Source organism: Ranitomeya imitator, chromosome 5, assembly GCF_032444005.1.
Source record: "Ranitomeya imitator isolate aRanImi1 chromosome 5, aRanImi1.pri, whole genome shotgun sequence".
Classification (NCBI taxonomy): domain Eukaryota; kingdom Metazoa; phylum Chordata; class Amphibia; order Anura; family Dendrobatidae; genus Ranitomeya; species Ranitomeya imitator.
The window spans coordinates 578,710,711-578,724,129 of record NC_091286.1 but is presented as its reverse complement, the minus strand read 5'-3'; the positions used below and the strand labels follow the sequence as shown (position 1 = coordinate 578,724,129).

At 43.1% G+C, this 13,419-nt stretch overlaps 1 protein-coding gene across 1 annotated transcript in view; it reads left to right on the top strand.

Moving 5' to 3' along the window:
* The window catches only part of PID1 (phosphotyrosine interaction domain containing 1), a 71,542-nt gene extending 60,397 nt beyond the window's left edge, over positions 1-11,145 (top strand). The window contains exon 3 of the mRNA XM_069727848.1: positions 7,949-11,145. Within this exon, the coding sequence (XP_069583949.1) occupies positions 7,949-8,425 (477 nt within the window). The 3' untranslated portion in view covers positions 8,426-11,145. The remainder of the gene's footprint in view (positions 1-7,948) is intronic.
* Positions 11,146-13,419: the final 2,274 nt, after the last annotated feature.

Genomic DNA, 13,419 nt, shown 5'->3' with positions numbered 1-13,419 from the left:
TTCCGTGATAGATTTTCTCTACAAATTGTGTAGATAATATTTTGCAAAATCTGAAGTGGAAAGTGACTGAGTTATGTGAATTTAGACTCTGTTTTTTACTGCGGCTATAGTAATCTTTGTATTATTTTCCATCTGAAACTTATTGCTTATCCAACTCCTGTGTCATAACCTTAGGGTACGTGCCCAAAATGAGTTTTCGATGAGCTTTGACACTGTATTTTTGCTGCGTCGAAAAGCAGCGCCTCACACTTCCAGCAAAGTGGATGGGATTTATAGAACTCCCGCCCCGTGTTTTTTTTTTTTTTTTTTATACGTTGTGTAAACTGACCCGTGGTGCGTGTTTCAAATCCACAACATGCCAATTTCTCTTGTGGGTACACGGAGTTATGTGCAGATTTTCTCCATAGACTTCCATTAGGTGCAGAAAACCTTCAAGTACAAAAGGCACTTACGTTTTAAGTGTTTCCACGGCAGACACAAACTAAAGATGCATGAAATCAGCACATAGTTTTATCAAAGCCAAATACTAGGAAATATCAAAAATAAAGCAGCTGAGCAAGAAACCGCAGCATCATAAATGTGATAAAAAAGCACTCAAATGCAATGAAAAAAATGGAAGCAATCTAATTTACTTACCGTATTTTTCGGAGACTCACTTTTTTACCCCAAATTTGTAGCTGCAGTGGAGCTTACTAGCTGCGGTGGAGCGGGGTCCCAGGGTCGCCGCTGCAGGAAGCTTCTGGCGGCAGAGGAAGCAGGGGCCCCAGGCTGGTAAGACGAGGTGTTAAGCGGTGCGGGAATCTCCGCCAGCATTTTGTGAAAGGCTGGAGCCCCGCACTTTCCATACTCTTCTATGCTGTGGACTCCAGGAAAATGGCCACCAGAGGTGGCGCAAGCGCAAATTGAGATCTCGGCACAGAGATCTCCGCTCCCTAGACCTCATTTGCGCATGAGCCAACTCTGCTGGCCATCTTCCCAGAGTCCACCGCTTTAGAAAGTATGGAAAGTGTGGGGCTCTTTTTCCACATGAAAATCCGGATACAGAATCCACACCAAATCGCAACTGTTGACTTGGCATAAGGGAACTAAGGTGACTGGGATGACCGCAGATTTAGTTTCACAATCCACCATGGCAGTGAGCGGTTTTTCAGCCCGGTGGGGCCAGATACACTCGAGTTAAGCTGGGTCCTATTTATTTTCTTGGCTATTAGCAGAAGCTGGCCGCAGTTCAAAGCCGTATACTTCTTGCATATATTCTGATTTCATCTGCTGGATGGAGTAGGAATCCATTTGATAACTTAATTTGCTTTACTTCTTTAGGGAATAACCATTTGTTGGCCGCTAGAATAAATGTGCTGCGAGTATGGGGGTTAATACTGCGAGTGTGCAGCGCAGCTTGGGTTAATATTAAGGGCCACTTGAGTACGTCTGATTTTGGAATGTGGCTCTGGATCCAATGTTTAGGCTCCACAGGAGCTCCCACCAGATGTTTGGGGTTTCTGACATGTAGAGCGCTGTGGTTGCAGCAGAGCAGGCTTTAACTGTTACTCGCCCAACCTCAGAATAATCTTTGGCGTATCTCCAATTAGGTGGCCCATAGGGTTAATAAAGGCTGTTTGTCCCTAGACTTGTATTTATTAACGGGGGAAAGAGATGAGTGGCGGAAACTGACCTAATGTCTGAGTTTTACCGGTACAAAAATGCTTCATGTCAGCAGACTGTTACAGAACGAAGCCCACAACCGTCACCTCCTGGAGCGATGTGTGCATCCATGAGCGGCATTAATATACTGGGCTGTGATTGGTTGCTATGGGCAACAAAGACAGTTTTGGCTTTATTTTGGGGGGAATACATGTTTGAAAACATCTGCCCCATATTCTACCTCTAAGTAGGCAATGATTTAGATCAGTAAGATTCAACATATATAGAACGTTTTCCCCATAAAACAGGACAAAATGGTCTCTCAGAAGAACAGATGTTACCCATAGTAACCAATGAAAGCTCAGCTTTCATATTTAAAACTGCTTAGGAAAAATGAAAGCTGTACTGTGATTGGTTGCTTTGGGCAACAAAGACTGTTTTTGTGTTAGACAGTTGTGATAAATGAGACCCTTTGTATCGTATCAGCTGATCCCACTAAACATGTAAAGTGAAGCATACCGGACCTAATGCCTGTCACACGCAGCTATATCAGACTTTAGGTAACATGGCACGTTGTTAGTGCGGCCTCGTCAGGGTGTATTTCCATATGGCAGATATACGGTAAGTGTAGTGCAATTCACATAACTATGACGTTTGTAGACATTGTGCCGCATGTGAATTCTCACTGAGGCAAAGTTCACATGATCATATAAATAATTGCCAGAGTTTCATCCCGAAAACTCGATGGTCATCTGTGTAACATCCTTTTTTTTGTACATCACCATTATAAAATGTACATGACCAAATACATTCTCCTCAGTTAATAAAGCGATGCATCCATAAAAATCTGTTCCAATACAGCTAACCTACATGGGATTCAATTTTTTCCCTCCCCCCACAGACGAGAATAAGCGAGTCTCACCCGACATTCAGAAGAGAATAATGCATGCTGCCATCTTTTCCACGCGCGGATTTGGTCCGTGAAATAAATTCTCATCCCTATTGAATAACATTGGTCCTAGTGCCGTCCGTGTGATGACCGTTTTTTCACACAAATACGATCGTGTAAACTAAGCCATAGGGTAGCGTCACACAACCAATTTCTCCACATCCGAGAAAAACAAACCGATTATTCTGTTCATACTGGCATCAGTTTTTCTTGGATAGGGAGGAAAAAAAAAAGTTTCTCAACCTTCTTCGTTCTGTCTGTCCGTGAAAATCGGACCACACTCTGATGTCTCGAGCAGACAATCGGATCAAAATCGGACGACCCCATAGAATATCATAGGTATGAGTACTATCCCTGAGAACCAAGGATAGCGCACTAGTCTGAGAAAATTGTGTGCACGAGCCCTGAGGGCGAAACCTCACGAAATTGTTGGATGTGTGCAACTGAAAATCCACGCGGTGGCCATTGTCACTCCACAATTGGATGGAACTTGAGTCGCATGCGTGGCCGTGCCCATAGGGTCAACAAGGATTCTTTCCCATAATTACTGTAAGATCTTATTCACCTGTCAGTGTTTGTCGTACATGTCTTAGTAGAATAAGAGACGGCCATGTTGGAGAATAACAGAATGCCTATTCTATGGCCATGTTCACATTCACACCAATAGCTCACATGCAAGGAGAAAACTGGAAACAAGTCCTAGTCTGACCCATTTTGAGGACCACACTCGTTTATTCGTATGAATAGGCGTGAAAATCCACTTGTACATTTTTAACAGACCCTTGTGGTGACCTCCTTCCAAAAATAATAGACGGGACACAGGTGGTAAAAATAGACACGTGGATAAAAACTGCTCCGCCAAAGCGGCACAAAGGTGTGAATGAGGCCGAAATGTGTGGTGTAGTCATGTAAAAAGAAGGTCATAGTAGGAACAGACGATGACTTAAAGAAGACTTGTATGATTTCTTGGAACAGAATATCATGATCGCCGATGTAAAAATGGCCACGCGTTTCAGCTTGTTGGAGACCGATCCAGTGCAGCCTTCCATGTTGTCTGCTGGGGAGGCATTCTCCGCATCGTCGCCATTCTGTGGACAGGAGGAAATCCGAGGAATGTAAATTGTCCGTACAATGCAGCTGCGGAGCCTGTGTGCCGGGCGCTGAATGGGGCCGGTGTGTGCTTTTCTCACAGCTGAACGTGTTGTCTGGACTGACAGGAGGAAACATATCCCTGTTTTGTCACGGACGCCGCCGGTGCTGCGGAAAGATCCTCTTGAACAGACGGGGCTTTGTCACACAAGTCTCCATGTCCAGGACTTTCAGAGCCGTCCCTTGCAATTTGTGTTCTTGGCTCCCATACAGACACCGTGCGAATGTAATAAGACATAAATAGTGTATTGGTCGGGAAATAGGCTGGAAATCCCTACCCTGCTCTTCCAAGAGCTTTGGGGGTCTATTCTAATTTATACTCAATACTTACTGCCCATCTGTCATTTATGGGAAGCTCCGTGATAATTCACCTACTCTACTTATTGTGCTGATCACATCGCTTTTTTTGTTCTACGACATACTCCTATAACCGTGTCATAGTGCTGCATTGACGAGTGTTGGCAGTAAGCATTTATTTTATTTTTTTTTTTTGTCCCATGTTAGGCTGGTACTAAACATGTTAAAATAAAAATTGTATAAATGTATGTAGCTAGACTAAGCTATCGCATCCACCATAAGTTATACAATCCTCTGTCATGAGATTTTTGTTACCCCATCAGGGAGGTGCATGAAATCTGCATAATGTAGGGGCAGAGACCCTGATTCTAGTGACGTTTCACTTACTGGGCTCCTTGCTGCAGTTTTGATTTTAGACTGTTTCATCCGCTGCAGATCTTGCAGTTCTCTGAATGCTGAGCCCTGTTTAACCCCTCCCACACTACTGATTGGCAGTTTTCTGCTTATGCACAGTGTAAACATAAAGCTGCCAATCCGTGGTGGGGGTGCGGGGTTGGCCTACAGGGTAGGAGGCCAAGGAGTCCTCTAGAATGATTTTATAAAAATTGCAGCTTAGTAGGTAACACATTGCTGGAATTCATTTCATAGAAATTAATAGTTGTGTTTTTCTATTTAAGCTTAATAAAGGCAGTTTGTGGTGAAATCGTTGCTGTCCCTTTTTTTTTTTTTTTTACTTGATATGTGACGAGCTGGAGGAGTGATGAAGCCATGAAAGGCCGAAATGGAAATAAACCATTAATGAAAACTAAATGAAAATGTCATCATGACATAACGGTTAATGCCATTATGTGTGATGGATCTTGTAAATATATTGACTTACCTGATAAACTGAAGCCATTTTAATCTATGGGTAACAGAAGCCGTTCTTCAGTATTCATCACAGACTGTGTAACGTTCATGTCAAGAACGTTTTTCTAGCGTATGTGCTACACATGGCTGAAAAACATAATGTGAATGGGGACTTAGTTTCACCTGTGATAAGGCCACTCTAATATATTGGTAAAATGCTAAAGTAATAATTCCCAAATATGTTTTTATTATTAGAATCCCTTCCTTTGCAATCGGGATATTGCAGAGGTGTATCTAGGTTTTCCAGCACCCGGGGCAAGAATTCAGTTTGTCCACCCCCCATCCTTAAGCACATACGTGATTTGCACACTTGGGCTGGCGTTTTAGAAAAAAAAAAAATCGCATTGCACTCTGACCAATGTTAAGCTATGGGGCATCTCCCACCAGCCGACTTTTTGTCGGCCGTTTTCCTTGCATGCTGCGATTGTCTCGGACCGAGGAAAACTCTCGGCTCACTCGCACCCATATAAGCCTATGGGTGACCGTGCGAGTGAGACAGCGCACACCACTCGGATATCATCCAAGTGATGTGCGTTATAAGTGGACCCCAGCAATGGATGAGATGGAGAAAGTCATTTCTCCGCCTCCTCCGCAGCTGTGCTCTGATCCTCCCTGTGCGAGAGAATCGGAGCACAGACGCATGACACTCGGCTCCTGCACTGCTGCGAGCAGGAGCCGAGTGTCATTAGCATATCGCATCCGATGATCTCGCATCGGATGCAATACGCCAGTGTGACATTGGCCTTGAGGCTCTCTCCCACTCACAGTTAAATCGGATGAATGCAATCCAATTAAAAATCAGATTGCATACATACCAATTTAATCCTATGATTGTGTTTTCAGTGATGTTTTTGTTTCCTGGTCCAATCGGATCGCACACACCCATATAAGTCTATGGGTGCATGTGAAAAATCGCACTGTGCTTGGATGTCACCTTAGTGCAGTGCAATACCCCCGGACCCCAGCAATGGAGGAGATGGAGAAGTTAGCAGAACAGGAGCCGAGTGTTATTACCATATTGCATCCGATGTGCTCCCATCAGATGTGATACGTTAGTGTGACCCTGGCCTTAGGGCTCGCTCACACATGCAATGAAATCGGACAAATGCAATCTGATTTAAAAAAAATCAGATTGAATTCGGACCAATGTTATTCAATGAGTCAGTGCTCATCTGCAATTTTTTTTTCTTATCAACTCTGATCGGATTGCGATCGGACTGATAAATCACAGCATGCTGCGAGTGGATGCAAATTTCGGATCGCCAACTAAAATCAATGGGTGCGAGGAAAAATTGCACAGCACTTAAACCATGTGTGTCCAATTTTTACTCACCGATCTCATAGAAAACCTGACACTGCATCAGCTGAGTACAGTAAATTTATAGCGTGACCCATCGGAGTAGAATAGAAAAAATATAATAGAAAGATGTCAGTGACATATATAATTATTACAGTGTGTGTAGTTTAATGTTCATGTATTTAATGAATAAATCAATAAGTTACAGAAATAAATGGCGTGGGATCCCCTGAAATTTTGTTAACCAGCAGAGGGAAAGCGGACAGCTGGAGGCTAATGTTTATAGCCTGGGAAGGGAGTAATAAATATGGAGCCTCCCATGTGATTAAGATCACCTCCCAGCTGTATGCTTACACTTTACTGGTTATTAAAATGGGGGACACAGAAACAAAAATGATTTGTGGGCCCTCATGTAATTAACAACCAGCAAAGGCTAGGCAGACATCTGTGGGCTGATATTAATAAGCTAGGAAGGGGCCATGGATAATGGCCCCTCCAAGATTAAAACATCAGCTCTCAGCCCTCCCAGAAATGGCGCATCCATAAAATGTGTAAATTCTGGCTCTTAGTCTCCACTCTTCCCAGTACCCTTGTGCTTTGGCAAGTGGGGTAATAGGGTTGAGGTTGATGTCAGATTTGCATTGGCAGCTGACATCAAGCCCAGTTGTTAGTAATGGAGAAGCGTCTATAACAGGGCTGTCAAACTGCATTCCTCGAGGGCTGCAAACAAGTCATGTTTTCAGGATTTCCTTGTACTGCACAGGTGATAATTTAATCACCTACACAAATAATGAGTTGGTGATTAAATTATCACCTGTGCAGTACAAGGAAATCCTGAAAACAGGAGTTTGACACCCCTGGTCTATAAGATGCCTCCATTACTAACCCTATAGTCATATTGGAAATTTAAAAAAAAACCTGAATAAAGTCCTTTTATTTAAAATAAACTGACACATTTTTTTAAATAAAAAATAAAAAAGCTAATTTATGCTCACCTTGACGCCTAATCTACTGAAGCCCATGTCCCCTGTAAAAAAGTTAAAATAATAAACAACCATATTCCTCACCTCCGATGAGAAGATAATCCATTTGTCTCTGGACGAGTCTCCGTCCTCCTCTATTTGCCAGGCTGAACGCTGGCATGATGTGATCGTCCAGGCTGGCAGCCAACAGAGACACTGAGCAGCGCATCACTAGCGCAGCATCAGTGCCTCGTGGAGTCATTAGAAAAGTGAGCGGAGTTCATAGACAATGAGCTCTGGTCACCTCAGTGATGTCACCGCTGCGGCATCAGCTACTGACGTCGCCCTAATCTGTTGGTCAGGGCTTCTATTGTACTCGTGTCTAAAAGATGGGAGTACAATCGATAGCTGGGAGCCACCACGCTGCACCTTCTCTGAGCCGGTTGTCAGCTTGAACCCCATCTAGCGGCCCAACAATGCCCCTCTTCCTGCTGCGCCTGGGGCACATACCTCTCCTGCCTTCCCACTAGATACATCTCTGGGATATTGCATCACCTTCCAGAAACTAAATCGTAAATCCTCCATAGACCATAAAGATATCATGCATATTACATGTATCCGAATGAGGGTCTATTTGTTATCCCTGGTGACATTGATATAAGAATGGACTTTTCCTTTTATGTAATTGCTGATCTGTTCAGCTATCATCTAGATATTAAAAATATCTGCTTATGTCTGTTTCAGGTGACGTATCTGGGAAAAATATCTGCAACGGGAGTTCAGTTTTCATCTGGATGTACAGAACAACCCGTGATTGAATTGTGGAAAAAGCACACTTTGGCTCGCGCAGATATGTTTCCTTCCAATGCCATCCTTGAAATCCGTCCCTTCCAGGTACGGCTACACCACCAAGATCTCAAGGGCGAAGCTACTGTGCATATGGACACCTTCCAGGTGGCAAGGATTGCCTATTGCACCGCAGATCATAATGTAAGCCCCAACATCTTTGCCTGGGTCTACAGGGAAATCAATGACGACCTGACCTTCCAGATGGATTGCCATGCAGTAGAGTGTGAGAGCAAGATCGAAGCCAAAAAGCTGGCACATGCTATGATGGTGGCTTTCAAAAAAACCTTCCAAAGTATGAAAAGTGACGGGCGAATCCACAAAGACGGCTCCTCCGAAGAGACATCCCAAGGGTTTGAATCTGACGACGGCTGAACCCACTTGGTCCTGTTCCCGGATTAGGCATCTACAGTCTGGAGCAGCAGCAGCTGGTGAGAGGTCTGTATTGGGAATGGGACCATGGAACATTAGCTGGGCCGCTTCCTGCAGATTTGTGCAGAATCTTCGGAGCTGCATTCATGAAGTGTGTGTTACAATGCTGCTTTCCCAAAAAATGTGACAACACTCGTTCCTTAACCCTCTCCTGGTGGAGCCTAATGGATTTCAAGATTTGAATGATCCTACAACTGTACCAGTTGCCTTGGAAATTTAATGATCACTTTTCATTCTGGATCATACGGCTCACTATTTTGGGTGAGCTAAAATGTTGAATACGTCAGTCAGCCAAGTTCCGTTTTTAGGTGTTGGAAAATTAAAATGTTGCTTATAAGCATTTCAGAAATATATTTTTATTTACACAACATATAAATTGTATACAGTATTTTGTTTTGTATTTTACCATGTTATCGTATTTTTACAAACCATATGTGCAACCACTTATCTACCTTATCAAAATAGCGTTGACCCTTTGGCCGCCTGTTAGAGTGCATCCTAGGATTTAGGGGACGAGGGGTTCATACGGTGGCCAAATATGTTTTAGTTTACACTCCGGGCCATTAGTTCCACATTGCCCAGACCTCTTAATGAGATGACCCAGGGCTCCTTGTTGTGACCAAGCACTTTACAGATACCATGCTGCACCTCTATGGTACCCTATGGTTGCTACATAGATAAGTAGGCAGTTACACGTGTACCCTTAACATTAGCATTCTTTACATCTTGCTGCAAAACCTTCAGGTCCTTAATTTTTCGACAACTTTTATTTCTGATTGACTGTACCTTTTTTTTTTTTTTTTTTTTTTTTTTTAATAATTAAATTATATTGTGCAAACTTTTTATTCCCACAAGACCACCTTCTTTACGCACTACGTGACCAGGGGAGTCTCTTCATTTGGTCTGGAAGCCCACAACATTGCCGCCTTCTATCTTTTGTCCTGTCCCATATTTCAGGAGGTTATAACAGGGGTAGAGCTATGTTCATATTCAGATAAATAAGCTTACATGACCATGACAAAAATATAGTGACCATAGAGAGCAGTGCATGCGTGGCACATCATGACAGAACTTCAGGCAGTAGACAGCATGTCTGGATCTATTCAGACAGTAGACGGCATGTCTGGATCTATACAGGCAGTAGACGGCATGTCTGGATCTATACAGGCAGTAGACGGCATGTCTGGATCTATACAGGCAGTAGACGGCATGTCTGGATCTATACAGGCAGTAGACGGCATGACTGGATCTATACAGGCAGTAGACGGCATGTCTGGATCTATACAGGCAGTAGACGGCATGTCTGGATCTATACAGGCAGTAGACGGCATGTCTGGATCTATACAGGCAGTAGACGGCATGTCTGGATCTATACAGGCAGTAGACGGCATGTCTGGATCTATACAGGCAGTAGACGGCATGTCTGGATCTATACAGGCAGTAGACGGCATGTCTGGATCTATACAGGCAGTAGACGGCATGTCTGGATCTATACAGGCAGTAGACGGCATGTCTGGATCTATACAGGCAGTAGACGGCATGTCTGGATCTATACAGGCAGTAGACGGCATGTCTGGATCTATACAGGCAGTAGACGGCATGTCTGGATCTATACAGGCAGTAGACGGCATGTCTGGATCTATACAGGCAGTAGACGGCATGTCTGGATCTATACAGGCAGTAGACGGCATGTCTGGATCTATACAGGCAGTAGACGGCATGTCTGGATCTATACAGGCAGTAGACGGCATGTCTGGATCTATACAGGCAGTAGACGGCATGTCTGGATCTATACAGGCAGTAGACGGCATGTCTGGATCTATACAGGCAGTAGACGGCATGTCTGGATCTATACAGGCAGTAGTCGGCATGTCTGGATCTATACAGGCAGTAGACGGCAAGTCTGGATCTATACAGGCAGTAGACTGCATGTCTGGATCTATTCAGGCAGTAGACGGCATGTCTGGATCTATTCAGGCAGTAGACGGCATGTCTGGATCTATTCAGGCAGTAGACGGCATGTCTGGATCTATACACGCAGTAGACGGCATGTCTGGATCTATACAGGCAGTAGACGGCATGTCTGGATCTATACACGCAGTAGACGGCATGTCTGGATCTATACAGGCAGTAGACGGCATGTCTGGATCTATACAGGCAGTAGACTGCATGTCTGGATCTATTCACGCAGTAGACGGCATGTCTGGATCTATACACGCAGTAGACGGCATGTCTGGATCTATACACGCAGTAGACGGCATGTCTGGATCTATCGTTGCCCATTAGAGACCAAGTCCAGCAGGTCAGAACACCACCATGTTTTGCAATGTCGATTGCACATGTTGGATCATAGTTGTTTTTTTTTTTTATCAGGCTCCCATATGAAGGTCTGATAATATCAGATTGTGTAAAGATTCTGTACATAGACAATTTCTGAAATTATAGCCCTTTAATAGGATGTATGTTCATAGTTTAATTGGTACTTTTTGGATGCACTGTGAATGTGGCATATCCAGTTTGCGGAAACTTCAGATCAATTTTTGCATATTTGTCAGAGAAATTTACCCACAAAACAAGCTATTTTATTTGTCAATGTGTCGCTTTTTTTTCATATAAAAATGTATTATTTGCAAAATTAAAATACAGACCTATTTACGAGAAAAGTAGAACGCGTCTTTCTTAATGTTCGTCTTGGCTATTATTGTTATATGATGTAAAATGATGATTTGTGTAAAGGACGCTGGTATTTCTTTTCACAATTTTATTTTAATCCCCCTATGCAATGCTTCTCAATAACATCAGAAACTGAGCAATGTAAGTTAATTGGCTTTCACTAGTGACCACAAGGAGAGCAACATACACTGTAGGGGAAAAGAAGAATTGGGACACAACAATGGCACCTGCAGGAGCTTTTCTAAAATCTCTTTCTAAAGCCAAAGGAAATTAATATACAATTGGTCCCCCCTTTGCAGTCATAAGGTTTTGTGCCTCCTATGAGTTTTAGGTGAGCTAGACAAAACTGGCCCTCAAAGGACCTTCTCAGCATCACTGCACCATCCCCTTTGCGAATCTGTGGAGAGTTGGTCAACTTTCTGACTTTTTTCAATCATTACCCCCACCCCCAAGACCTTCCTATAATGATGACGAAATGACCTTCTTCGAAAACGCGTGTGCGGGCACAGGACCTTTAAGACATAACTTGGCATTCTTCTAAAAAGTCGGATAAAACGCAAACAAAAAGAGAAATGTAAATAACAATGGTATGGCTGAAAACATACACTAGTTTCCTTGATAGGGCGTTGATCCAGGGAACTAGTCTGATTGCCGTATGTGAAGTCAGGAAGGAATTTTTTTTTTCCCAATGTGGAGCTTACTGTTTGACACATTGTTTTTGTTTTTTTTTTGCCTTCCTCTGGATCAACATGTTAGGGCATGTTAGGTTAAGATATGGAACTAGATGGACTTAGTCTTCCTTCAACCTTAATAACTGTGTTACTATGTCTCGCAAAAAAGCAAGTCGCCAAACATCTCCATTTTCCTATAATATAGTTTTTATTGTGTAAAAGCACCAAAACATAAAAAAATTATATAAATGAGGTATCACTGTAATCGTACTGACCCGAAGAATAAGGCTGCCGTCACACGTTCAGTATTTGGTCAGTATTTTACATCAGTATTTGTAAGCCAAAGCCAGGAGTGGAACAATTAGAGGATAAGTTTAATAGAAGCATATGCACCACTTCTGTATTTATCACCCACTCCTGGTTTTGGCTTACAAATACTGATGTAAAATACTGACCAAATACTGCTAGTGTGATGGCAGCCTAAAGCTGCCTTATAATAATAATAATTTTATTTATATAGCGCCAACATATTCCGCAGCGCTTTACAAATTATAGAGGGGATTTGTACAGACAGTAGATATTACAGCGTAACAAAAACACAGTTCAAAATAGATACCAAGAGGAGTGAGGGCCCTGCTCGCAAGCTTACAATCTATATTAATTTTACCACACGCGGAACGGTATAAAAAAACATTAAAAAAAACTACTGAATTTCTGTTTTTTTGTTCAATTCCTCCTCCCAGAAATCAGAATAGAAAGCAATAAAGTAATGTGACTGAAAATGGTACCAATAAAATGCCAACTCCTCTTGTGAAAACAAGCCTTCACATGACTCTGTTGGCAGAAATATGGAACAATTATAGCTCTGAAAACAGGGCGATGCAAAAACTAGCTGTAATTGCACCAACCCGAAAAATATCACATATAACGCACGAGGAATGGCGTAACAAATAAATGCAACCAATTCTTCACCTCCTGTTGATTTCCTCATTCTGCCTCCCAAAGATCACAGTAAGGCGCAGCTCACATTTATCATGCGCTCTACGCTGGGCGCTTACATCGGGGATTTCATGTAAATCTTTGAAATATGTGATTCAGACAGAACCTCCAGTGGAAGATTCCCTATAATGAAGCAGATGGAGGCACTGAGGACACCATAGGACTAGTGATGAGCGAGTGTACCCATTGCTCGGGTTTTCCCGAGCACACTCGGATGGTCACCGAGTATTTGTAACGGCTTGGAGATTTAGTTTTCCTTGCCTCAGCTGCATGATTTACGGCTGATAGACAGCTTGAATATATATATATGTGGGGATTCCCTGGCAACCCCCACATGTATTCAGCCTGTCTAGCAGCCGTAAATTGTGCAGCTGCCTCAACAATTAAATCTCCGAGCAGTTACAAATACTCGGAGACCACACGAGCGTGCTCGGGGAAAACCCGGCAACGAGTATATTCGCTCATCACTACCTAGGACCTGTGATCCGGTGGTGTCCGTCTTTTTAGGATTGCATAAAAGCATGGTCTGCCACAGTTTTGCGCACTTCTGAAAAGAAGGAAACCACGGAACAGAGGCCAGAGTCCAGAATAACT